Consider the following 24108-nt stretch of genomic DNA (forward strand, 5'->3'; position numbering starts at 1 on the left):
CGGGGGCTGGTGTGACCCACGGGCAGGGCCCGGCACTGAGCCTGGTTGAACCTCACACAACTGGCCTGGGCCCATCGCTCCAGCCTGCCCAGACCCCCCTGCAGAGCCTCCTGCCCTCCCGCAGATCAACGCTCCCCCCAGCTGGGGGTCACCTGTGAACTCACTGAGGGGACACTTTATGTATGTGACAGGTCACAAGTCTGATCTACTTTGACTATTTAAAGCAAAGTGACTCTGCTTGAGACACTGTGCTTCAAAACTGTATTTGTATACTAATATTTTGGAACATGTTTGTATTGATGAAAAAGACCATGGTAGTCTTTGTTTAAATAGTAATGTGTAGAGTAGTGGTCTAAATTTGGGTCAGTGGGTACCTGTTTGCTGAAAGGAAACTTGATGCAGGTATTAGAGCTTTTTAAGGTTCAGTGACACTTTTTTTTTCTCTTTTAAATAGGGCTAACTGCAGTTGGTGGGCTGGTATTGATGGGTGGAACCTATCTCCCTGCAAACACTCCTGAAACTCTAGCAGTGCTTTCTGCCTTTATCTCTTCAGTTAATATTGCAGGTATGAATGTAAATTTTCTCCTGAGGGTAACTTTAAGGCACTTGTGTAATTCTTTTATTTCTTCTAGCTCATGAATTGTATAGATGCCAGAAATACTATTCAGGGAGTAGGATCTGAGAGCATACATCAATAAAGAACCCTCACCAAATTTTTCATAGTAGTTATTGCATCCAGTTTGTACACCCTGTGGTGTAACTTTTTTTTAGGGAAATATTTAAATGTGAATTTTTCTTCTGTGCTATCCTTTAGATGATGATAATTTGAAATACCTTTTCCTGTATATCCCAAGATGGTACTGTACTTGTCCTCATATTTCTTTTCCTACTTGAAAAATATACTAGTGGCAAAAACCAAAATTCTGCTTTCTTAAGCTTCAGAAGTCCCAGCTTCATGAATAAAAAAGATAAGAAAATGAGCCATGTGACTTGTAAATACTGTTTTTTGTTAGAGTAGACAGGGAAATGGACACAGTCATAATCTAAGCTGTATCCTACAATAGAGTATGAAGCCAGAGCAAGTCTTCAGGCTTTCCAACTTCTCCTTTTATGAATTTCTTCCAAAGGTTAAAAAAGACAACAGGATCTCACCCTGATTACACCTTTGTTTCCTGGCAGTTTTCCAGCTTACTAGCTTTTCAGAGGCTTTATTGGTGTCATTTGCTAACTTTGTGTGATAATATGGTTTAAACAAATATTTCTGTAATACATTGGCATATACTTAGTTACAGATTTTAGTTTTGTAAAAGTGTTCCCTTGCTTTGGCCAGGTGGGTTTCTCGTTACGCAGAGAATGCTGGATATGTTCAAACGTCCCACAGATCCTCCTGAGTACAACTACTTGTACTTACTTCCTGGTGGTGTGTTTGTGGGAGGCTATGCAGCTGCTCTCAGCGGTGGCTATAATATTGAACAGGTAAGATAACTTTGTGGCTTTTAGCCTGCTGTTCACAGCATGGTATGCTTCTTCACTGCCATGGTCTCTTCATCAGGTTCGTATTCCCACAAGGGCAATCTGAAATTTTAATAACTTTTAAGCTTTCATCATACCTCAGATGCTGAATCTGCAAACTTTAAAAAGCTTTGGGGTTTTATTTTTCATGTGAAGCAGCAGGTACTTTGTTATTTATTGGATAGTTTTCCCTCAATTACAGCTTAAATATTAGAGTAGCTACAGAAATCAGTCTTTGGTTTAATTTTTTTTGAAATTCACCTTGGCGTGACAGTTAAAGTAGGTATGACATCTGGGTGGGATGAAATTTCAGCACAGAGGGATAGACAGGGATTGTATCTGTAGAACCTTTTACAGTACATTTTTCTTTGCATTTGTTTTAATGGTGAGTAAAATCAATACTTATTACCTTCTGTGTTTGGGAAAAGTGATCCAAGCATACCTTTATGCCAGGGGTTTGTAATATATTAGTTTTTCCAGTTATCTAGACAGGTACAGTTCATTTCATTTGTCTGTTTATACTTTCTGAAAACAGTTCATATATGCCATAAGTAAATCCTGAAACTGTTCCTATAATGAACAGGACTGTTTAGCTTTGGGCTTATACTAAAGGAAAACTTGCTTCTGAACTGATGATGAAAATTGGCTTGACTCAAGTTTAGCATTCACAGTGCAGATAAACCAAGGTCATAAAGTGGGGAGAAAGTTTTGAGAGATACCACATTTTATTTGACCAATATCACATCCCGTAGAACAGTTTCTAACAATCAAGAGTTTTGACTTAAGAATCGTGACTTACACATATTCTGGAGAAATCAGCCCTTTTGTGTAATAATCACAAAGATTTTTATAATGATTATGCAATTTGTCTCTATTTCATGTATGCATTTTGATGTTTTTCTTACTTTAAAGATGATGTATCTGGGCTCAGGCTTATGCTGTGTTGGTGCCCTGGCTGGTTTGTCCACCCAAGGAACAGCTCGTCTTGGAAATGCTTTGGGTATGATTGGTGTTGCAGGAGGTTTAGCAGCAACTCTTGGAGGCCTTAAACCTTCACCTGAATTGTTGGCGCAGATGTCGGGTGCAATGGCACTTGGTGGTACCATAGGTATGTGTATGATACTATAATAATACATGCTCTGTACATGCATTTATGCAAGTTGTATATACACAAAATACTGCATAAAAATGTGTAGCTCACAGGTGAATTGACTAACTTGTATTTATGGAAGTTCCAATTTTTCCATTGCAACAGGCATGTGCATGCATGTATTCATTGCACACTGAACCGTCCCTGATACGTTAATTTCTAGCTGTACAGATTGGTTGTGTTTTGTAAGACTTCCCTTCTCAACTCTCAATAGGTTTGACGATTGCTAAACGCATCCAGATTACAGATCTGCCTCAGCTAGTGGCGGCTTTCCATAGTTTGGTTGGTTTGGCTGCTGTGCTCACCTGCGTAGCAGAATACATGATTGAATATCCTCACTTTGCTACTGATCCAGCTGCAAACCTCACCAAGATTGTGGCGTATCTTGGCACGTACATTGGTGGAGTGACTTTCAGTGGCTCTCTTGTTGCTTATGGAAAACTTCAAGGTGAGACCTTCCATTTGGAATAAAGTATTTGTTAAAGGGCGTTCCCTGCTCCCCTGCCCAGGGTTTAGCTCTGCCTTTAGACTGCTGTGTAATTGGAAAGAAGTCTTGTATTTTGCATCAGGTAGAAGTTTAGATGTTTAATTGTTATGAGTGTACTTTTTTATTAATTGTATTTAACTTATATACAGCTTTAGCTATGAAAAGTTTTTCTCCAGTGCCTGAGCATACTACTGCTGTTAATTACCAACTCTTGTAACCTTACCTCCATTCATCTTGTCCGGAAATGTGTTGCTTTAGCGTTGTTAAGACACTGCCTGTCACTGTTTCTCTAATTAATTTCATTGAACTTTTATGATCACAACTTCAGATTCCTGAGCAGACATTTTAATTGAAAATCTGGTATTGCTGCACTTAGCACCACTTATATTTATGGGATGTTGTTCTTAGCGTAGAAGGCTGCATTTAGTTAGGTAGGTTGCAGTATCAGTTCAGACTGCTTCACTTTAAACGACTCAAGTTCACTGTCTTTTTACCCACAACGCAAACTCCATCAAACTCCAGCTTCATACCTCTTACTGTTTTAGTAAATATGCCTTCTAAATTACTCACTAATTCCCGATTCTTAAGCACCTGAAGGTTTCTTTATCACATTTATTTTTGGTTTTGTAAGCACACAGCTTTTGAGAGACTGAGATAATACCGTAATAAGAAGTTCCAGCTTAGAGCTTTTTTTACTACTAATCTTGTTACTAGCTTTGCAATAGTTCGTTTGGGAGACATCTGTTTGCTTTCTTCAGTGTTTATGAGACCAGCCATTGAGGGAGAAAGCATGACATGGATGGAAAGCTGTCTTCTCTAATAATCTTTTGAAGGATTTGTCAGTAGTATGTATTTCAGATGTATTTCTTCTAAGTAATTACTCATTTATTTCTTCGTGGTTATTTTTTTTTCCTTTTCTCCATCTTGCCTCCTCCACCCTGTCAGTGATTTGTGCGCATGTCCCTGGTGAACTTCACTGCCTGTTTCAGCCCAGTCTCCTGATTTCATTTTCCTTGCTCTGCCTTGCATTTTCATGTGGGCATGATAGGAAATAATAAGCATGTCTATGCTATTGAACTAGAGGTAGTAGGTCACACACTTCGACTCCTAGTCCCGAGACCATCAGTTCATTCTTTGCCTTGAATTCAGCGAAATTTAGATGAGGCGCTTGGTAAGTAATTTAGTTACACCAAAAGTAACAGATAAACTTGTACCGTTTTTATGCTCTGCTGTGTTGTTGGCAGAGTGAGGGGGAAAGCCTAGGGTAAAAATAAGTATGTCATTGTCTTTTTAACTTAAGCACACGAATACCGAACACTCAAGTCTCTGCCAGTGTGGGAAGTCTGTGTGGCTGAGGGTACTGGTGAAATTAAAGCATTTAAAAGCAGGAGTGTTTTATATTTATGGTTATTTACATTGTCCAAAAGCACACAGTTTTTGAGAGACTGAGAATACCAGTACTAAGAAGCTCTGGATAAAGGCTTCCTGTTACAGAGCGTCAGACACAACGCGCAAAGACTTGGGGCTAGAATGAGAGTACATTTTTAAAAAGGCTTTTCAAGAGAAGAGTTTTTTTGGTTTTTCTGAAGCACTTCAGTGAGATTAGGAAGTAAGGCAAGTTTAAACAGGAGTATTTGAGAACCTAGAGGAAGTTTGAATGTGTTGCAATACTCAGTCGGCACAATGTCTCAGCTTCAGCTAGCTTGTTTTTTCTTCAGCCCCTCCCTTTTTCTTATTTTTTGATTTTTCTTTTGCTGAAGTATTCTGTCTTCTCTGAAGGTGAGAGACAGGCCCTCCTGCATATATCTGTCAGTCTCTGAATATGGATTTGATTGCAGGTATCCTGAATTCTGCACCACTGCTGCTGCCTGGTCGACATGCATTGAATGCAGGATTGTTGGCTGCCAGTGCTGTTGGAATGTTTCCGTACATGATGGATCCTAGTTACACTACGGGAATTACTTGCTTAGGTTCTGTGTCGGCTCTCTCAGCTATAATGGTAAGTTGGGGAATTGCAGGAGGTGAAACAAATAATCATTTTGTTGTTCAGCTTTGCAAGTTTCCTGGTAACGATTATATTTTACCATCCCGAGTCACAGTTGCCACAGGTGCCCGTATGCTAACTTTCAGTAGCAAGTAGCCACTGACTCTCGTAAGTCTAGCTGTAAGCCAGAACTGTTGCTGAAAACAGGTATGTATGTATATAATTACTTTTTGCAGCTATGTCTTAATGGAGCCTTTTATATGACAAACTGATATTTTAAAAGACTTTTTGTAAAGTTTACCCTTAAAATACTCAAAAGAGCAGAGGACCTACAGGTTATGATAATAACTTAGTAAGACTATCCCCAGGTGTAACTTTTTCTGTTCACTCACACCAGCTGCTGCAAAATTTGTGCTGAATGTTACCATTGTGTAAACTGAGTCTTGCAAAAACTGCTCTGTTGTGAATCCTTTAAGGGTATGAACAGTCCCGTGGAGCTGGTAGGATATTTTGTGAGTAAAAATATGTGGCTAAACACAAGACTAAGACAGTGGAGTGCCTTGCTGTCTCCTCTCAAAAGCCAGAACCACTGACTCCTATCTCAGGCCACAGCTTCATGCCTCCTATGTTGAAAATACCTTAATACATTATTAAGTACCTTGGTGTTTGTTTTTCAGTGCTGGACGCAGACGGTCTTCTCTGCATGTTCTCCTTGGTCATAGCTTATACTGAAGTATTTTCTTTCCTTTTCCAGGGTGTCACTTTAACAGCAGCTATCGGAGGTGCTGACATGCCTGTAGTTATTACTGTCCTGAACAGTTATTCTGGATGGGCTTTGTGTGCTGAGGGCTTCCTACTGAACAACAACTTGCTGACCATTGTTGGTGCACTTATTGGCTCCTCTGGGGCTATCCTCTCTTACATCATGTGTGTGGTAAGAAGTCAGAAGAAACTGTGCTTGTTCTTGAAGTAAAGAACCTTATTCAGCATGTTTGTTAGGAACATAAGCAATCAGAAGACCAAACTGGTAGGTGTTTACAGAGTAGAAAATTCTTGATTGAAACTGTTGGACTGGATGTTGATCATCTCTCTTTGTTTTGGAGAGATAGGTACCTCAAAACTGAGGAAAACTTATGCATTGACTTGGACATTGAAGATTTCAGTCTGAACTGAAATATTTATGATTACATGTGCTTGGTCATTTTGGTTTTTTTAGCCTATCACTCCACAGTGTTGTTAAATCTAAGCTAAATTTAAAATTTATCAGCAGGAGATACTTTAAGTAGTGCGTTCCTTTAAAAAATTATTAGTTAAATTAGAGAATAATTTAAAATTTGGATTTTGGAGTGTAAGAAAGTGTGCTACTTTATTCAGAGCTGTTACTTTGAAGTACCACGTGGTGGCAGCAGTTTTGCATTAATGTATTGCTGATGCCAATGTTTGTGTCAGAGCAAACCTTACCTTCAACTTTGTGCATAAGTCATACTGTATTACTAGTAATGGTCTCCTTTTCTCCAAAACAATTGTTTGGAAGTGCCGTGTTTTCAAAGGTGGATGGGTAATGACTTTAAAGAAAACTGTCCACAGTGCAGCAGCTGCCCATGTCCTGATTTTCTGTAATGCAGTTCTGTTTCACTTATGCTCTTGTGTTCTTGTATGGCCATTGTCACTGTTCCCGTCATGATGTTCTTCTATGGTCAGTCCTAGCTGTCCTCTTTTATTGTGTCTCTGCTGATACATAGTGGTGTTACCATGTATCACGGTCCACTCAGTGGACTCGTGGTGGTTTGTTAACTATGATCTCAAAGCACAAAAATCAAGGCGACCACGCCAAGGGGTTATGCTTCAATCAAACAGCACAATTTTATTGTTTGCCCATAAAGCGGCGTGCCATAGAAAGACAGAAAGTGAATAAAAGGAAAAGTAAAAAGAAAAGGAAAGAGGATTATAGCTACCACCACGGGTCCAAGGCATCCCTGTGGTCCCAGGTCGTCGGTCCTTCTGATTGTCGTGATCCCTGGTGGGGAAGATCTCCAGAGTTCAGTTGCTAAGAAGGCATCTTTTTATGCCAAGCAACACACCTTGCTCCCCCTCTGGTCCATGGACTTCTGCTAGTCTCCGCCCTCTCAAGCCAGGTTAGCTTGCCCCAGAAGTGGGTAGCTTCAGACCAGGAGGCATGTTCTTGTATTGTTTTCTGGTTCGTTGTTATGACCACAGTTGTGATCCATCTTCTGGACAGCTGTTATGCGGCCTTATTCAATCCCAGGTGGCAGGGAACGGCATAGTACTCCTCGTACCGTGCAGTTCTCCTTCCCAGGGTGTTCAGTCCCAGGTTGCAGGGAATGGCATCGTACTCCTCGTACCGTGCAGTTCTCTTTCCCAGGGTCTTTGTGTCTTGGTGTCCATGAGGACCACATTCCATCTGCAGGTCTCTGTTGGCAATGTTGAGACAATATTGTTCTCTTTAGACCGACTCTTACACCATGTTAGGAATGTTTAGTATCATTAATTCTTAGGTCTCTTGAGGAACAATTGCAGAAAACCTTAAATATTTTGGAGCAGCTTTATGAAGGTGAGTTCAAATGAACAATCCTAGGTATGAATTTTAAAGAGTCTTGTTCTTTCTTGAACATTTTGTGTATCCTTATCAAAAGGAAATCAGATTGTGGCTCGTGGGACTTCTTTTTAGATGTAAGTATATATACACGTGTATTTGTATACAGTCAGTGATTTAGTCCATGTCATAGAAAGATTATGCTTATGAGCAACACGGGTATGAAAAGTATGTTGTTTAAAGATCAAATTCTTGTAAGTCTTGTGAAAATTGGGTATGGACTTAGCAGTAGGCATTGTCATTCTGTACCTTCATTTTAATTTTACTGTCCTATTCTTTTTTTTTTGTTTATTTACTGCTAGCTTCTCTCAGCACTTGTAAGAGTTTTGAGGTATTTACATCTGTTGGTTGGAGGAATCTAGGTAAATAGGAAGCCTGGGGAAGTAATTGTTGAAATAGTATGCAGTGACAGTGGCTTTCCTCTGTGTTTCTCAAACTTCAGAAAGTTTAGCTTTTGAGGTAGTAATCTAGAAATACTATGCTGTGTTACATAAGCTTAGACAATTACAATTGATCAGCCATTAAAATTAAAATTAAAATTACTTTGTATGGTTGCTGCACAATAAGCAGAATAACTTGTTTCTAGCACAGCGTTTTTCTTTTTTGCTTTACTTCCTTTAATGGAAATCATTACTTTTAAAAGCATTGTTATAACGAGGGGATTCACTGTGATAGTATTGAAGCTGCATTTCATGAGAAAAGATGTTCAAGAGTTTCAGTGAACTCTGCTTCAGGCATTTGAAACCTGTGCTAATGAAGTACCAGGTTTCCCCTCCCTCCCACCCCTGTATGACTTCCATCCAAAGCAGTACATTTATTGAAGCTTATCTAGTACAAATGAGAAGGTGTTTGTGGAAACATCTTAATGGTTGAAACCTCCTTTTTACAACATTTCCAGTTACTTCTTGTCATAAAAGTGTAGCTTAATCATCCAAAGCCTATCCAGATAATCTCTTAAAAGTTTAAGTTTATAAAATTGGATAGTATGTATTCAGATAGCCACTTTGGTTTTGCGCTCTTACCTACTTGATTTTCCATCCATCCCTTTTACACCTACTAGTAGGGTGAGTTAAGGGCAAATAAATGAACTTCAAATCAAAAAAGCAAAGGCATGTACTGTTCGCTCATCCTGTGAATTGTGACATTTGAAACACTAGCACAGTGTGTCTTCTTCAGAACACTTGATTGTATTAGCATATCCTTCTCCCATTTTTTTGCAGAGTGAATACTTGTTGATTGCAACTGTAGTATTAGAATTGGTATGCTTGGGGACGGAGAAACTGCTTCAGGTCAAAGAAGAACCATTAATTGGAGTGATGAAACAGAGCAAGAGAAGGGACAAGTCTTCTAAATAGTATGCTGGACCATCACCTATATTAGCTGTGTGGTTTCTGTGGGCACAGTGGAAGGACTTGGGAGTTCTTGGGGATCAAGAGTTTGGTTTTCCCTGGGCTGTAAGCTCCTGGCCAGTATCACCTGTGTATGCATAGCATAGAGGGCTGTTTGCTGGTGGTTGAATTATTTGTGAATGTACTTTCTTCATGTATGTTTGTGGTGGTAAAGAAGGTGGAAGAGGCTACAGAAGAGTTTCCACACTGTCCGTGTGCTGAGTAGGTCATAGCTGCATTGGTTAATTGTTGCTTGGTGAGTCTTGGCTCATTTTTAAGCCTTCTGTACCGACCCCCTTTTTTTTCCCAGACTTCCCTTCTCTTTCCTTGACTCTTTGGTGCAGACCCAGGCAAGGGTGCTTCGATCTCATGCTTGTTTTGTGTGGGCTCTCAGATTTCTAATAGTTGAACTTTTTTTTTCTTTGGCCTGGTCTTACTGTTCTTTTGGTTTAGTTGTGTGTAGAAAGTGGTTTGCTTCTTGTAAGCTTAGTGCAGTGTCTGAGGAGGGTATTTTTCTGTCTAGGCTGTCTTACCTAGATGCTTAACTGTTGTCATACACCAAGTAGTCTGTTTTTCTGTTTGGCAGTTTAGTGTTGTGATACACATCAAAGGCAGCATATTCTTGGAGGATATGAACTACTACCTATTGCAGACAGTACCAAGATGATGGTTTCACTGCCATTGTGTGTTTTCCTTACAGTATCTGAAACGGTGATGATTTATCAGGAAAAACAAAAGTTCTAGTATCTTTGTTGTGCTTATTTCGTAGATGATGAATTTCACAGAATAGCATATCTTAGGCTGTAGCAAAAAACTTGTGGAGTTGCATGATTTAAAATGTCAGTGAAAAATGGATGCTTGGAAGCATACTTTTGTGTGGGTGTTTCCTCTCACTTGTATGTGTGCCTCTCCAGATCCATTCTTAAAATTTGCTGTGGTTTCTGAGCTAGCACAGCAGATGTATGACACACATGTTTAATTAAAGAAGCAATTTATCCTGTTCCTTTCCTGCTTCTAAAGTTTTGTTTACTGCAATTACAAGTTTTGCCTACTTCCAGATACTGCTTTGGGACCACACTCGCAAGGAGACATGCCAGTGAAAACATTTAGCCAGTGGCTTTTCCTGGCTATGTATCTAACAGAACCAAATTTTCAGGATGTGTTCTCCTCTTAAAGCTCCTAGTTTAAGATCTCTTGTTCCTATTTGGTGCTCAGCCAGTAAGTTAATGGTCCCATTCAGTTCATTACAATTTATTTTGAGTTAGCATTTGGGTAGTTTTATGTGGCTACTTAGCTTTGTTACGTTCTTTCCTGTCTTGGTGCTGTAGGATCATTGCTTCTGTACTACCTGTAAGAGCTGCTGTCATATAGCAGTTCTGTGCTTACATGTTGAATTGTTCAAGAACTTAAGAAAATATCTTGCAGAAATTGTGTGGGTGTGTATATATATGTATGTAAAGCAAAAAATCAGTCATCAATTGTGCATTCTTTCATATCCCTCCCTTTTAAGATATTTGCTGTTTGTGGTGTTTTGTTCTCTCTTGTCTTGGGCCACTGCTGTTATCCTCTGGTTACATGTGTAACGCAGTGTATTAGAAGCTGATGTTTGGCTGTTATGTTGATCTAGGACCCTGTTTTAGAGAAGCTCTGGCTTGTAAGCAGGGCAAAACCAGCAGATAAAAACTATTGTCAGGAAGGCTGTAATATTTTCATAAGTTTTCTGTGTGGTCATTTTCTTTCCTTTATTGTTTCATCTTTAGCTGATCAAACCCTCTTGCCTTTCAGGCTATGAACCGTTCCCTTGCAAATGTGATTCTAGGGGGGTATGGCACCACATCAACAGCTGGTGGGAAGCCCATGGAAATTACCGGAACCCACACAGAAATCAATGTGGACAATGCAATTGAAATGATAAAAGAAGCAAATAACATTATTATTACTCCAGGTAAGACACTCTTTGACTCCTACAGCAAGATGTTTAGATGATGTATTATTAAAAAACCAAAACAACCAACAAACAAAAACCCAAACTAAAAAACTGTAGCCTGACTTGCAGCTGCAGCATCTCAGTATGTCAAATATTGACTGGGTCTGTGGAATCTGTTTTTGTTCCCAGGTCAGTTGTCATTCCTCTGTGTAGACATGTGTATGCCACTTTATTTTTCCTTGTGTATGTCTCTTCAAAATTCATCGTATTTTTTTAGATTTTAAATTCTTCAGCACAAAGGCTGTCTTTTGTAAATTTTATTTATGGTGAATTTTGTGTGCAGCTGTTGTGGTGTGAGTTACCAAGCACTACCACAATGCCAGTGGTATCGATACCAAAATACCTGTCTGTTAAGTTACTGAAAGAGAGGATTTTATTTACACTTCTCATCTACTTGCTTGATGCTGCATTGTTTTATTAAAAAAATTTGCCAGAAACCCATGTAAAACTTAGTTAGTTTTCCATATATACTGGAAATAAAGTAGAAAAAACCCTAAAAACCAAACCCCTGAGTTTTCTGAAACTGTTACGTTGGCTGTAGGCTCATACAGTTTGATAGCACATTCCCTGTTAAGAGAGGTAAGGTAGGGAATAGCTTGAGACTTGCTTTCCTTCAACTGAATGCTACAGCTATTGTGTTAAATTTAATTTTAGTGTTGGAATGAGAAGGTGGCTAAAAAACAAAGTCGTCTTTTATTTTGCTTTAGCTCAAGGGAAAAACATCAGTGAGGTGGAGTTCTAATTTGGGAAGTTACCTTTGTTTCCAGCAAAGTTTGCAAACATCTTCAAGGAGTTTTCCTCTTGCTGCTGTGGTCAGACCTTGAGGACACCATTAATAACTTATACTTCCCTTTTTCTTCCTGGACATTGTTGCTGTGATGAATTAATTCAGACAGAAAGACTGAAAAGAGTATTTGCTGCTAAAAGTCATATTCAACTACTAGATTTGCATTATGCATAATTTTGTTGAGGATAATGGTGGTGAAGCAGCCTGACAGTAGCCTCTTTATCAATTTTTCAGTGTCTGAAACGTCCTTTTTTAAAAAAGGAACATGTATTTTGTGAAGCTGAAATAAGTTACTTGTGTAGTTTGGCTGGTCAAATAACTACATTATTAGTGGCCAGGAGACCAAAAAGAAGAGGTAAAGTGGTTAGGCTGTGAATGTGAGAGTATCAGAGGGATGTGTGTATGTGTATATATATTTATAATTTTTTTTGTTTATTTTTATTTATGAGAGCTTCTGTTGGTGTGTAACTGTTCTGTCTGCACCGAAACAGAAAAATAGTTTTAAACTTGGAAATTCTTTCAGGTTATGGCTTATGTGCAGCAAAAGCTCAGTACCCCATAGCTGATTTGGTGAAGATGTTGAGAGAACAAGGGAAAAATGTCAGGTAAGTACTTGCCTTGATGAAAAGTATTCCAGGTTTTTGTCTTTTTTTTTTTTTTTTTTTTTTTTTCCCCCCTCATTCCATTAAAATCTCCTACAAGTGTTTGTTTTGGTCTCATTTTTCTTTCAGCAGTCATGATTATGTTGACCTCTTGCAGAAATAGTAGCCGGAGGAATGCTGTAGTTTTATTAACCTGTAGCTGAATATCTAGAAATTTTATGCTTTAGTGTAAAAGATCCCTTACTTTCTTACATTCTTCTTAACATTGGCTTTTGGAGGTAACCCCAGCAGCTGGAGAATAGGTTTTTGGGTTTTTTTGTTTGGTTTTGTTTTGTTTGATGTCATGCTGAAGTTCAGTTAAAAAGAATGGCTTTAAAATGTCATACTTTATTGTAGCAATAAAATCTTACTTTCTTGGAAGGTAAGTTAGCTCCTTTAGGTATGTGTGCTCTGCCTTTTTGATGTAGTAGTGTTTTTGTACAAAACAAGCAGGAAGTTTTTTGTAAAAATAAAAATATTGTAGCTTTTCGTATTGTGTTCAAGGGAACAGTTAGAAGCCTTTTCTAAAGGTGGGGAGCTTGGAGAGCTCTATGAAAGCAACCATTTGTGGAAATACGTTACCGTGAGGAGTAATCACAAGAGCAGACTTCAGTGCAGGAAGAACAGTTACTTGTTACGCTTGTAGTCGACAGGGAGAGAGCACAGGCCTAACATAAGTGCCTTGAATTGCCTACTAGAGAAACCTCCATTAATGGGGATTGTTTACTAGGCTAAAATAGCTTTAATTTTTTTTCTAAGTCCTGATTTCCTAGGGAAATGGATTCGTCTGCTTGGGGAGTAGTTAAAGCTTTGCAGTAGGAATAGCGTGAAGATCCTACACAGGAAATGAGAAGCCCCTTGCAGTATGGAGAAGTGTTTGCTGCGGTCAGTCTGGTATGAAGTAGAAGGGTAGATCGGATTGGGTAGCAGCCTCTGCACCGTGAACATGGGACTTTCTTCTTTCCTGGGATAACTGACTTACATGGATAGAAGTGATGCTTACTACTACACAGAAACATTTTTATATATATAAGCCCCAAAATATACAGACAGTAACATCTTATTCTGATTGACATGTTTTAAACAATACTGAGAAGAATTAACCACACTATAATATTAGGTGTCCTTAGGTTAGGAATCCACAGTTTACCTTGCCTGTTCACTCTTCTACTAACCCCTCCTGCAGCTGGAATAGCTGAAGACATTCAGTGTGCATTGATGAGAAGTGTCTTGCAGATGCTCAAGAGCTCCTGTTTCTGGACTGCATATAGTGTCTCTGTTAAAAGTAGATCTTATGCCTGTTACATTCCTTGCAATCCTCGTAAGTCAGTCCATGTGATCTTAACATTACCAGCAGGACTTCAGCTACCACATATAGCCCTTTGCCTCTTACAAGCATTAAGGTTGTGGTATCTTGTTTCTACAGTCTGATTTGTTCAGAAAGTAGTTAGTGAACACAGGAAGGTCGGAGGGTTTAAATGTCTGTCACTGTTTTGATGTAACTTGAATCTTCACAGAATTCCAGAATGGTTGAAGTTCAAGAGATCTGTGGAGATTGTCTGGTTCAGCTAGCCCCCTTGCTCAAACTAGAGTCAGCTGGAGAAGTTTACTTAGGATCTTGTCCAGTTGGATTTTGAATACCTAGTCCCCCAGAGATGAAGACTTGAAGCCTTCTGGGCAATCTGTTCCAATGTTCAGAGTAAACCAGGATTTTCCTGTGTTTCAGTTTATGATCATTGCTTCTTGTCTGCTCACTGGATACCAGTGAGAAGAACCTGGCTCTGTCATCTTTACTCCCCTCCATCAGTATTTATACACACTGATAAGATTCCCTTGAGCCTTCTCTTCTGGAGGGTGAAGAATTGCAGCTCTGATCCTCTCCTGTTGTGATAATCCAATCCATTAAGTAACTTAAACCTGCACTTACCGGGTTCCTGTAGTTTTTTGCTATTGGAAGCAAGGCCGCTATTAGACTTACTTGATTACTTCATGGAAGGATTATTGGAGTGCATGTGGCCAGTCCCATGGATTTATTCTGGAGTGCTGCTTCAAAAAGCAGAGATAATTCTTAGGTGCCAGTATTGGCCAAAAGTCATTTCCTCCTTCAATTTTTCTTAGGCCTTACAGATATTGAAAGTACTGGAAAGCTGACATTATGCCTGCCTTGCTGATTGTTTGGGAAACTATTTTCCAATTATGGTAACTTAATATTTTAAAATTAGTCAAGGCTTGGTTTTCATTTTGACAGATTCTGGTTAGCCAAACTCATTCTCTGATTTCCATGTGTTTATTTCAATTGGGTGGTAACGTTCCTTGGGAATCAGTATTCTAGCAATCAGTGTGTTTTGTTTTTTTTTTTTCTTGCAATATTTTTCTAAGCTTACTAAAAAGTCATGGGCAAGTTTTTGCAGTGTTTTACAGCAGGTGTTGTGATGGATAACAGGGTTACTGTAGGGCTTATAGGCAGTTACTTGTTAGTGTTAACGCAGAACATGGCAATTTTGCATATAAAATTGCTTTATCAATGTATTTGTTCATGCATACATGAAAAATGAGTGTGTGTGCTGGTATATCTGCTTCCTGGAGCAGTTCTCTTCACACCTTACTTCTGTGTTTAGCAAAAGCTCTGTGTGTGTCCAAATGGCATTAAAAGTTTTGAAGACCCATTAGCTGTGCGACAACAGAACCTTTCTTGGCTAATGCAGTGAGTGTCACATGCTTTTGGCTTTCCTTTCAGCACTTCTGTGGGTGTGAGCTTTATGTTTTTTATCAGCCTTAGTGAAATGAGAATTAATGGGTTTGCCTTTTATGTTGGCTTTGCAAGGGAGAAATGTGAATGAATCCTTGAAATAACTGGCTTATACTTGAAATGAGTCGATTTCAGGAAAGGATCACTGCAGTGGTTACCTAGTATTTAATGAAATAAATCTGTATTTACAGTTTGTGGTAATTCAGGCCTTTCATCACTTTGCGGAGCTCCCACGGTGTTCATTAAGTGCAGCTGCTGTCCCTCTGGTTTCAGTTGGCCTGGAGTGCCTCGGGACCCTAGTACGGTCACCATCCAGATGTAGTGACACTCACACATCCTCTGTGGAGGGGTGCCAGCATGGACATACTATTGTCATCAATTTGTAATGCCCATGCTGTGCCAAGAAAAATTGCATCTGTCGTATGGGGTTTTTTTGCTTCATGACTCACGATTGATCCAGAGGAGCTGTTGTTTTCATTTACTTTGCCTATAGCCATAACATTCTCAGTGAAGTGCACAGATTATATAACATGATGCATAACCTTTGACTGGGTTTAAATTTAGAAATATGGGAGAGTTTGGAAACTTCAGACTCTTTTAGTTATTAAATTGCATAGCTAACATCATTGCTTACTTGAGATAGTTTTGCAGCAGAATACATCTTTAATGCATTAGCAGGATCACATAGAAAGCTGGGTATTGCTGAGCCTTTGTTATAGTTTTCCCGTGTGAGGGATGGGTAGAACAGCAAAACTACTCATAGGCTGAATCCTGTAGTCCCCGGAATCCATTGGCCTTGAGGAGGAAATGCCTGTTCTGCAACTGGTGTATTTCTGCAGAGTTACAACTGAGGAAATTGTTGAAAGATCTCACCAAAGTTCCTTGGTGACATGCTGTGTTGTTTGTAGGCCCCTAGTTGTGAAATTCTGAGTTCTTTTACGTAATTAAATTATATTCCATCATAATCTTATATGTAGATATATAACCATTCTGTGTCATTATAGTACTGTTAACTGTATATATTCCCATAGGTGCATGAGTAATTGACGCTGTTTGTGTCCATGTCTAGTTAACTGTTTTGCCACAGTATGACTTTCCTGAGACTTTTTCTAACAATGAGGGGCTTTTTTTGTGTAGTAAAAAATTCTTGCTAAGAAGAATGTATTGCGGGTGAAAGGACTCTTAAAATTGTGCTTTGTATAGAGTTTCTAAACCTAACTCATAATTAAATATGCTGCTTTTCTGGTAACTCATAGTTGAGAGAAATGCAAATTGCCTCTTTAACAGCCTTTCAAATTAGTTACTAAGATGCTAGTGTTTTGGTTTGGGGTTTTTTAACCTCATTTTTATGGGTGGATGTCTTAGAATCATAGATTATTTAGGTTGGAAAAAACCCTTTAAGATGAAGTCCAACCGTTCACCCAGGGCTGCCAAGTCCGCCGCTAAACAGTGTCCCTAAGCACCACATCTACACACTTTTTAAACACCTCCGGGGATGGTGATTCCACCACCTCCGTGGGCAGCCTGTCCCAATGCATGACCAACCTTTCAGTGAGGAAACTTTTCCTAATAAACCAATCTAAACCTCCCCTGGTATAACTTAAGGCCATTTCCTGTTGTCTTGTTGCTTGTTATCTGGGAGAAGAGACCAAGCCCCAGGTGCCCACAGCCTTCTGTCAGGCAGTTGTAAAGAGTGGTAAAGGGCCCCCCCCGAGTCTCCTCCAGGCCAAACACCCCTGGTTCCCTCAGCCGCTCCTCGTAAGAGTTGTGCTCTGGACCCTTCACCAGCTGCACTGCCCGTCTCTGGACACGCTGCAGCGCCTCTGCGTCCCTCTTGAAGTGAGGGGCCCAAAACTGAACACAGGATTTGAGGTGCAAAAGACTTGGATTTCTGTCTTCTGATGTTAGAGAATCTTAATTACTTTTGAGCACATGGAAGCACGAGTTTTTGAAAATGTGACAGCATAGATTTAGTGTTGGACCTGAATTTTTTTTTTTGTTGTTGCTACCTCTATGGCAGAGCTCTAATCAGATGTTTTTAGGGTTTTGGTTTTTTTTTATCTCCATTGTTCTAATTGCTTATGAGTAACAGAGCATGTGAATGGGTGCCATTTATACATTTATGTACAAATTAATAAATAAAACAGATGAACTTTACCAGTCTTTGTTGCTTTACAAGAAAATCTAGAAGAATTTAAAGGATGAGCTGTTAAGATACTCTCCCAACCAGTCTTAACATACTGCTTGGCTCTGGTGTGTATAAAATAGAAATTACTGTCACTGCTGAATGGCAGCATAAGAACAACATGTGTTAATGCAAGTTGCTAGGACACTGAAGTGCACTTACTAGGAAGACACTAAGTGTCTACATGTGTGTCAGTTCTTCATTTGTTTTTTCTAGTCGGATTAACTGTGTGGGTTCTGAATTACTAATGATGCAGGTGGAGGGACAGATGGAGTCCAGCAGATCTGTTAGCTCAAGTGCTGTCTTGGTGTAGCCAGGGAGAGCTAGCAAACCTTGCTGTATCAGATTTGCTGCTGCAAGGAGGCAGCTATAGCTATATGCTCCTGGGGGTCTATTGTAGGTGTGCCATTGGTTCCATATGGGCCAGCTGAGCTCTGGGCGACCTTAGTTTGCGATGCTTTATGGAAGCAGACACTTCTTTCTTCCTTGCAGTTGGATTCTTGGGAGGGTTATTGCATTGAGCTAAGGTCCATACCATATATTTGGATCTTGCCCTTGCTGTGATAAACCATAGTGGATGGAAGTAGTTACCAATACTTACTTAAGTGTGCTTAATTGAACTAATTTAATTCAGTTAAACTGACCTGCCCCCAGCAGAGCCCCTGAGCTTAGTTCGTGCTGAAGTACTGTTTCTGGGGATAGGTTGCCTCAGACATGACACCAAGCCTAAGGTAGTTATTGTCCTTTGAAGCTAATAATCTACGTAGTCATCTGTAATGTGTGATGAGAGCATTATACTGTGGTACAAGTCATGCTACACTGCGGCTGTTGTTATATGGCAGGATTCAAGCTGTGGAATATCTGAATGATGTACTACGCAGTTCATCTAGTTGTTTGATGTTCCGCCCCCCCCCCCCCCCCCCCCCCCGTTAATCTTGAGTAACAGATTATTGTTTGTACTGGAAACAGAGGTGGAGAGGTGTCAAAACAGAAATAAAGTGAATGTGGCTGGGAGGAGGTGAGGCAAAACCCTTGGGCAAATTATTCTCTGTATATACAATGTTAAAAGTGTTGAGTAAGCTAAATTAGGCACCAGCCAAATGTTACTTACGTCACTCTGTCCAGCTTTGGCGTAATGACAGGAATCCTATCTTTACATGGATGAAGTGATCGTGACACACTTCTGCATTGAGTTATGTAGATGCTAGCTCTTTCAGTATTCATTACAAGCACATCATCTGGCCAGTTATAGTAATGATAGATGCTGACTTTATGGACTGTATAAAAAGTAATTCCCATTTTGAGGTTTTCTGGTGATTTTTTTAATGAAATAGTATTGACTGTGGCGGTATGAAAAAGACAACTGCTTTAACTTTTTCACCCCCTGAATTTAAGTGCACTCGATGTGGAAAGTGCTGTCCTAGATAGGATGTGTATGTCAGGAGTTTTAGATATTTAGTCTAAATTTAAAATAAAATGTTGGACTCTTTGTATTACACAAAAAGGTTCAAAATACAAACTCATTTTTCAGTGTGCTGTGTTGCCTTTCTAAAACTAGAAGGTATCCAAAAGAAGCTGGTTAGAGAGGCTGGATATTGTTGCCTAGTACTATTGCTGTTCAGGTGTGAAGCTTAGCAGCAAGGAGGTGTACGCTCACTTTAGTTACACGACAGCTGGGCATGATAAGCCAGCCCTACATTACATGGTCAGGGTCAAGAGAAAAATTTCCCGGTGAATTCTGTGTTTCAATGAATTACCAGAATAATGTTTCAAGTCAGACACAGTATGATTGTGAATCTTTGTTATGAGTAAAGTATATGTAGACTGAAAACTTGATGTTATGTAAACAGAAAGCCAAAGACTGTGAGATTTCTGGCTTGATTTAAAAACAAACCAACATAAGGGAGTGCTGATATTAAAAATATACCAAATAAACTTGGCAGTTTTTCACTTCAGAACATTTTTTTCCATGAAACATGTCTCTTACAGTTGTATGTGTGTTCAATTTTTGAATATGAATGAGGTTCGTATTTTAAACATCTGGGAGAGCATACATGACAATGTTTCTGCCATAACGCACAATGCACATAGCTTTGACAAACTGCTGCTGTTGCGAGTCAGAAGCAAGATAGGCAGCTTTTGTTAGACGTGTTGTGAGCCATCAAGGATTTTGGCTGTCACTGTTTCAGTGCTTACCTGAATTCTGCTTTCTATTGGACAGGTTAATTTTTCTCCAGATGCATATAGAATTTATCTTGTGAAATAACGAAGATAAGCACGTATTTTTAATGATTCTTTTTGACACACTTGCACATCCAGTTTCAAGAGGTACTGGCTGGTTACTGTCATATTTGGTTAACAGGCTCTTAGAAGCAGACCTCTGGGAGTCACTTCAGTATTTATCCAAAAAGCTTTTGTCTGAGCATCTTTCTCAAACTTTGTGAGTATGCAGTATGTGGTTTCAAGCAGAGTCTGTCAGAAGTCTCCAGCTGCTGATGGTTCATGCCATGACTTCCTGAACAAAGATAATTTTCCCCTTTATTTTCTTCTTTCTTTGACTTCACCATTCCTGGCAAGAGCCAAAGGTGACATTAATTCTCTTGGCAGCTTAAATTTTGGCTTTCCAGCCCTTGAAATAATATTGTATGTGTATATAGTCTTTAATAGAAACCTCACGAGTATTTTGTTTTGTGTATTGCCAAAGTAGCTTTGGTTGAAAAGATGCTCAAATAATTTTATTAGAAACAAAAGAGAATTTTGTTGGAAAATATATTTTCACTGCCAGAGTAGTGATGGGTTTTCTCAAGTATACTTCAGAATAAAAGTTCTCTTACTGTACTGCAAGTGATTGAATTTGGTACACTTGAAGACTAGCTGCAGTACTACACATGGTTTATATTACTGAGTGAGTGGCGTGAAACATAAGCTGTTAATGTTTTGTCCTGTAATTTGCTCACCTTTTTCTGATTCTAGGTATTGTCCTTTGCAACAGGATCCCAAAAATTTACTAGCCAAATACAATCTATTCTCTTTGTTTCTTTAAAAGTATTTATTTTTAAAGCTAGCGTTTATCCTGCTGTTTGACCTAGAGCTTAAAATTGTAGTATATCTGGTATTATGTGGATTAATCATATGTCCTTAATTTTGTTGCTGGAGTTACCCATTGTCTCATCTTTGCATTGTCTTAATGCTGTCTTGCTGCTGGAGTGTTCGGTTGCCCTTTTAAGGATGTTTTTGCAGAGTGTTAAATTCACAAGTGATCTGTGATGATTGGACTGTGACTTGTGGACCATCAGTGCTGCGTTATCCACTTCCATTGCAGTGGAGTTGAAAATAGAAATATGTGATAGTCTGTCTGTCATGCAGAGCTGATTTATCAGTCTTCCTCTCCTTTCTGAAGAAGTCCTTTTATTGCATTCCTGACTGACTTGGATTTCTGCTCAGAAATTTCTGTTCAGAAGTCCAAGAGTTTACAGTTTTCTCATAGGTATTTTATGTCTCTTCCAAAGTACATGTTAGCTTCCTTATTAAACATTTAATTTCAGCCATATACAACAATGACCTGAGGCATTTCTGGTGTGCTTGAGTCAGCATGACATTTGGCGATAGCTCCAAGGGCTGGAAAGACAGAAAATGCATAGGAGAGTAGACTTTGATATGCCTAGTTTATTCAGGGCCAGTAGATGAGCAGAAGAGTACAATCTGCCCACAAGAAGTAGATTTGCTTCTAATTAAAATATATCTTTGGGAGTTACAGTTAGACCAGTTTAACGTCTTTGTTCTGAGTTTTGTCAGGTTTTTACTCTTACAGAACTACATTCATACCGTAAGATTCCCACTGCTACTGTGTGTGTCTGTCTGAACTTTTAGTAACTCATAAGCAGTGTATTCTATCTAAACTGGTTTTTAGCTGTTCTGAAAACATTTCTTAAATTGTTACGCTTGAACTGGTATAGCTTCTAAACTTTGCATCTTCTCAATCCCCCTGCTTTTTTTTTTTTTCCTTTTTTTCCCCTCCTGCTAAGATCGATCATGAGAAGAAAGTGGCATGTTTAACCTAATTCAGAAAAGCGTTGTCTTGTGCTTAAAGTAGAGTCCCTGATAATTTTTGTCTTGGAGTGTTAGACCATGGTGACCACGCATACTCTCTTAGAGACACTTGAGTCAGTAAGGTCATTTGCCAAGACCATTTCAAGGTCTATGAGTGGATTTGTGCTTCAGGAAGGCTGCACAGTGTTTAGGCCTTTTTATGAAGAGTGTTGTGTTGTGGCCAGTTCATTTATTCTTTGGTGCTTTCACTTTTCCATGATGTAAGAGACCTACAAAGCATATTAATATGGGTGGCTGTTTTGCAGCAAAAAGGCTTACTCATAAAAAGCAAATCAAAGGTATCTGTCAAAAGTTTTTAGATGTATTATTTGGAAGGAGGATGCAGATGCTTACTGTGTGTGTTATGGCTAAGGCTGATGATTGTATCCAGTCAGAACGGTGAAATAGTCCTATTACTTTCAAAAGTAATCGAAGAAAAGCCTGTTGGTATAAGCCATTGCTGGGTGGAAAATTGCTGTCTAGGGCCATCTTACAGTGGTGCATTCCTAGGCATTTTTTGCCACGAGTTCCTTCTGTGTTGCCACTAGAAGTGTCCATCAGGCTCTCCAAAGCCACTTTGCAGATGCAACAACTTTTTTAAAGAGTCTTCTTATGATGGAAAGATTGAAAATGTGCTACTAGCTTATTTAACTTTACTGGGAAAAGAATATATTCTTTTGCATACCTGTTAGATCAGTCATACTTCTAACTTTGCAGAAAAGGAACAGCTGCTCTCCAGGTGAGGAGTCTAACCTATGGACCTCGTTCCTTTTCCCACCCACTCAGTTCTCTGCAACACTGGGAAAATAATTACAATATTGTTAAGGTTTAACCATTTAATTTTATTAATTCCCGTGTGTGTTTACACTTAAACATTTCTCAGCCCTGTAGGTCACAGGGGGCAATTTTACTGTATAAAACAGAGTGTGCAGTCCTTAATGGGGTTGAACTTCCTTTCCTGTTAGGTTCGGTATTCACCCTGTGGCTGGCCGTATGCCTGGTCAGCTGAATGTACTCCTAGCAGAGGCTGGTGTTCCCTATGATATTGTGCTGGAAATGGATGAGATCAATGAAGACTTCCCAGGTAAGCATGCAAGCTGTAAGTTTCCAGCAGATTGGATTTGATCTTATCAATTTTTATTTGATTCTGTTGTTACATCACACAACCATTTTAAAAATAGAAAATCTCAGCCAGGCTATTCAGTTTCTCTTGTGCCTGTTGTGATGCCACTGCAGAGGACCAGAGGTCTTTCTCTTGCATCCTGAGTGTTCTCCCAGCTGATGGCAAGTGAGCACAGAGGAGTACAAGAAATAGCCTGACTGAGAAGCAGAGAGTATAGACAGGTAAAACAAAGGGAAATATTGAATGAAGGAGTACAGAAGAGAGTAGATATTAAAGGGAGATTAAACAGGCTTGTCAGACATGTTTCCTCCAGAACCAAGGGCAGGTTTTTTTGGTTGGTTTGGTTTGGATTTATTTAATTGCTTATAGCTGTGAAATAAATGACAAATTCTGTGTCTCTCTTCTCTCTTACTGCTACATACAGGAAAACTACAGTTAATTCTTCAGGTCAGGTGTTGTACTTGACCCTGTCATATCTTGCAAGCCAGTATAGAATTGTACAGACAACTTCTTGCTTTCTTACGTCTTTATTTAAAAATCAGAAAGCTGCTGGTAAAAGGTTTTTTGAAAGAGCAAGGAAAAGCCAGGCACAAATAAATTGTTAAGTGATGATGTGTGTATGAAATACACACAGATGTGATGGAACCACATTTAAATATCAAAGGATTTAGCTTCTGGATGGCAGTGGTCTAACAATTCCCTTGGAATGGGGTTGTGGATGCTTGCAGTTTGCTGGAGGTATGTGGTGGACACTTGGACTCTCACATATAACTTACCTGATAAGTTTGTAAAATATTTGTGACTGAAGTCCCCATAAATATCTTCTGCCTCTTAAAGATCAGTTTTAACATGAAAATGAACATCAGCCTCAGTGTTCAGGTTTCAGTTAATTTTTCATTAGTTTTCTCTTTTTTGTCTTGCTGCAGAAACTGACTTGGTGCTTGTGATTGGTGCAAATGATACAGTTAATTCAGCAGCTCAGGAAGATCCTAACTCTATCATAGCTGGCATGCCGGTTCTTGAGGTCTGGAAGTCCAAACAGGTGAGATTATAAGAATTGTGCTAGCACCTGCCATAGTTAGCATGCTTTTAAAAACAGGGTTTGTAGGATAAGATAATAATCTACTTTTATGGTTTCCATGAAAAGCGTTTCTGCAAGGCATCCAACAAACCAGTCAGTATTTTGCAAGTGTGATGCACTGTACATGATTTTGTAATCATCAGCAAGTGCTTTCGTGGAACTAATGATGACTGCAATAGAAGAAAACAATGAAAGCACTTTACTAAAAATGGGATTAGAATAAATTATATTCTGCTGACATCTGCAACCCTGAAGCATTTATGGGAAATTTGACAGTTTTAATGTTGAGGTAGAAATAAAAATATTAGTATTATACTTAAATAATAAAAAA

General features: G+C 39.2%; 1 protein-coding gene and 1 long non-coding RNA gene across 3 annotated transcripts in view; both read left to right on the top strand.

Moving 5' to 3' along the window:
* The window catches only part of NNT (nicotinamide nucleotide transhydrogenase), a 47445-nt gene that overhangs the window by 20292 nt on the left and 3045 nt on the right, over window positions 1-24108 (top strand). For both annotated transcript variants that reach the window (XM_080372174.1, XM_080372175.1), the window contains exons 12-21: window positions 455-565; window positions 1331-1476; window positions 2425-2620; window positions 2877-3110; window positions 4988-5148; window positions 5888-6067; window positions 10921-11080; window positions 12433-12514; window positions 22539-22657; window positions 23623-23738. In XM_080372174.1, the coding sequence (XP_080228300.1) occupies window positions 455-565; window positions 1331-1476; window positions 2425-2620; window positions 2877-3110; window positions 4988-5148; window positions 5888-6067; window positions 10921-11080; window positions 12433-12514; window positions 22539-22657; window positions 23623-23738 (1505 nt within the window). The remainder of the gene's footprint in view (window positions 1-454; window positions 566-1330; window positions 1477-2424; window positions 2621-2876; window positions 3111-4987; window positions 5149-5887; window positions 6068-10920; window positions 11081-12432; window positions 12515-22538; window positions 22658-23622; window positions 23739-24108) is intronic.
* Window positions 6074-8533, top strand: LOC308056600. Its single transcript, XR_013924886.1, has 2 exons — window positions 6074-7399; window positions 7466-8533. It is a non-coding gene; the product is annotated as an uncharacterized lncRNA (long non-coding RNA).

Source organism: Falco punctatus (genome assembly GCF_963210335.1).
Source record: "Falco punctatus genome assembly, chromosome: Z".
NCBI classification, from domain to species: domain Eukaryota; kingdom Metazoa; phylum Chordata; class Aves; order Falconiformes; family Falconidae; genus Falco; species Falco punctatus.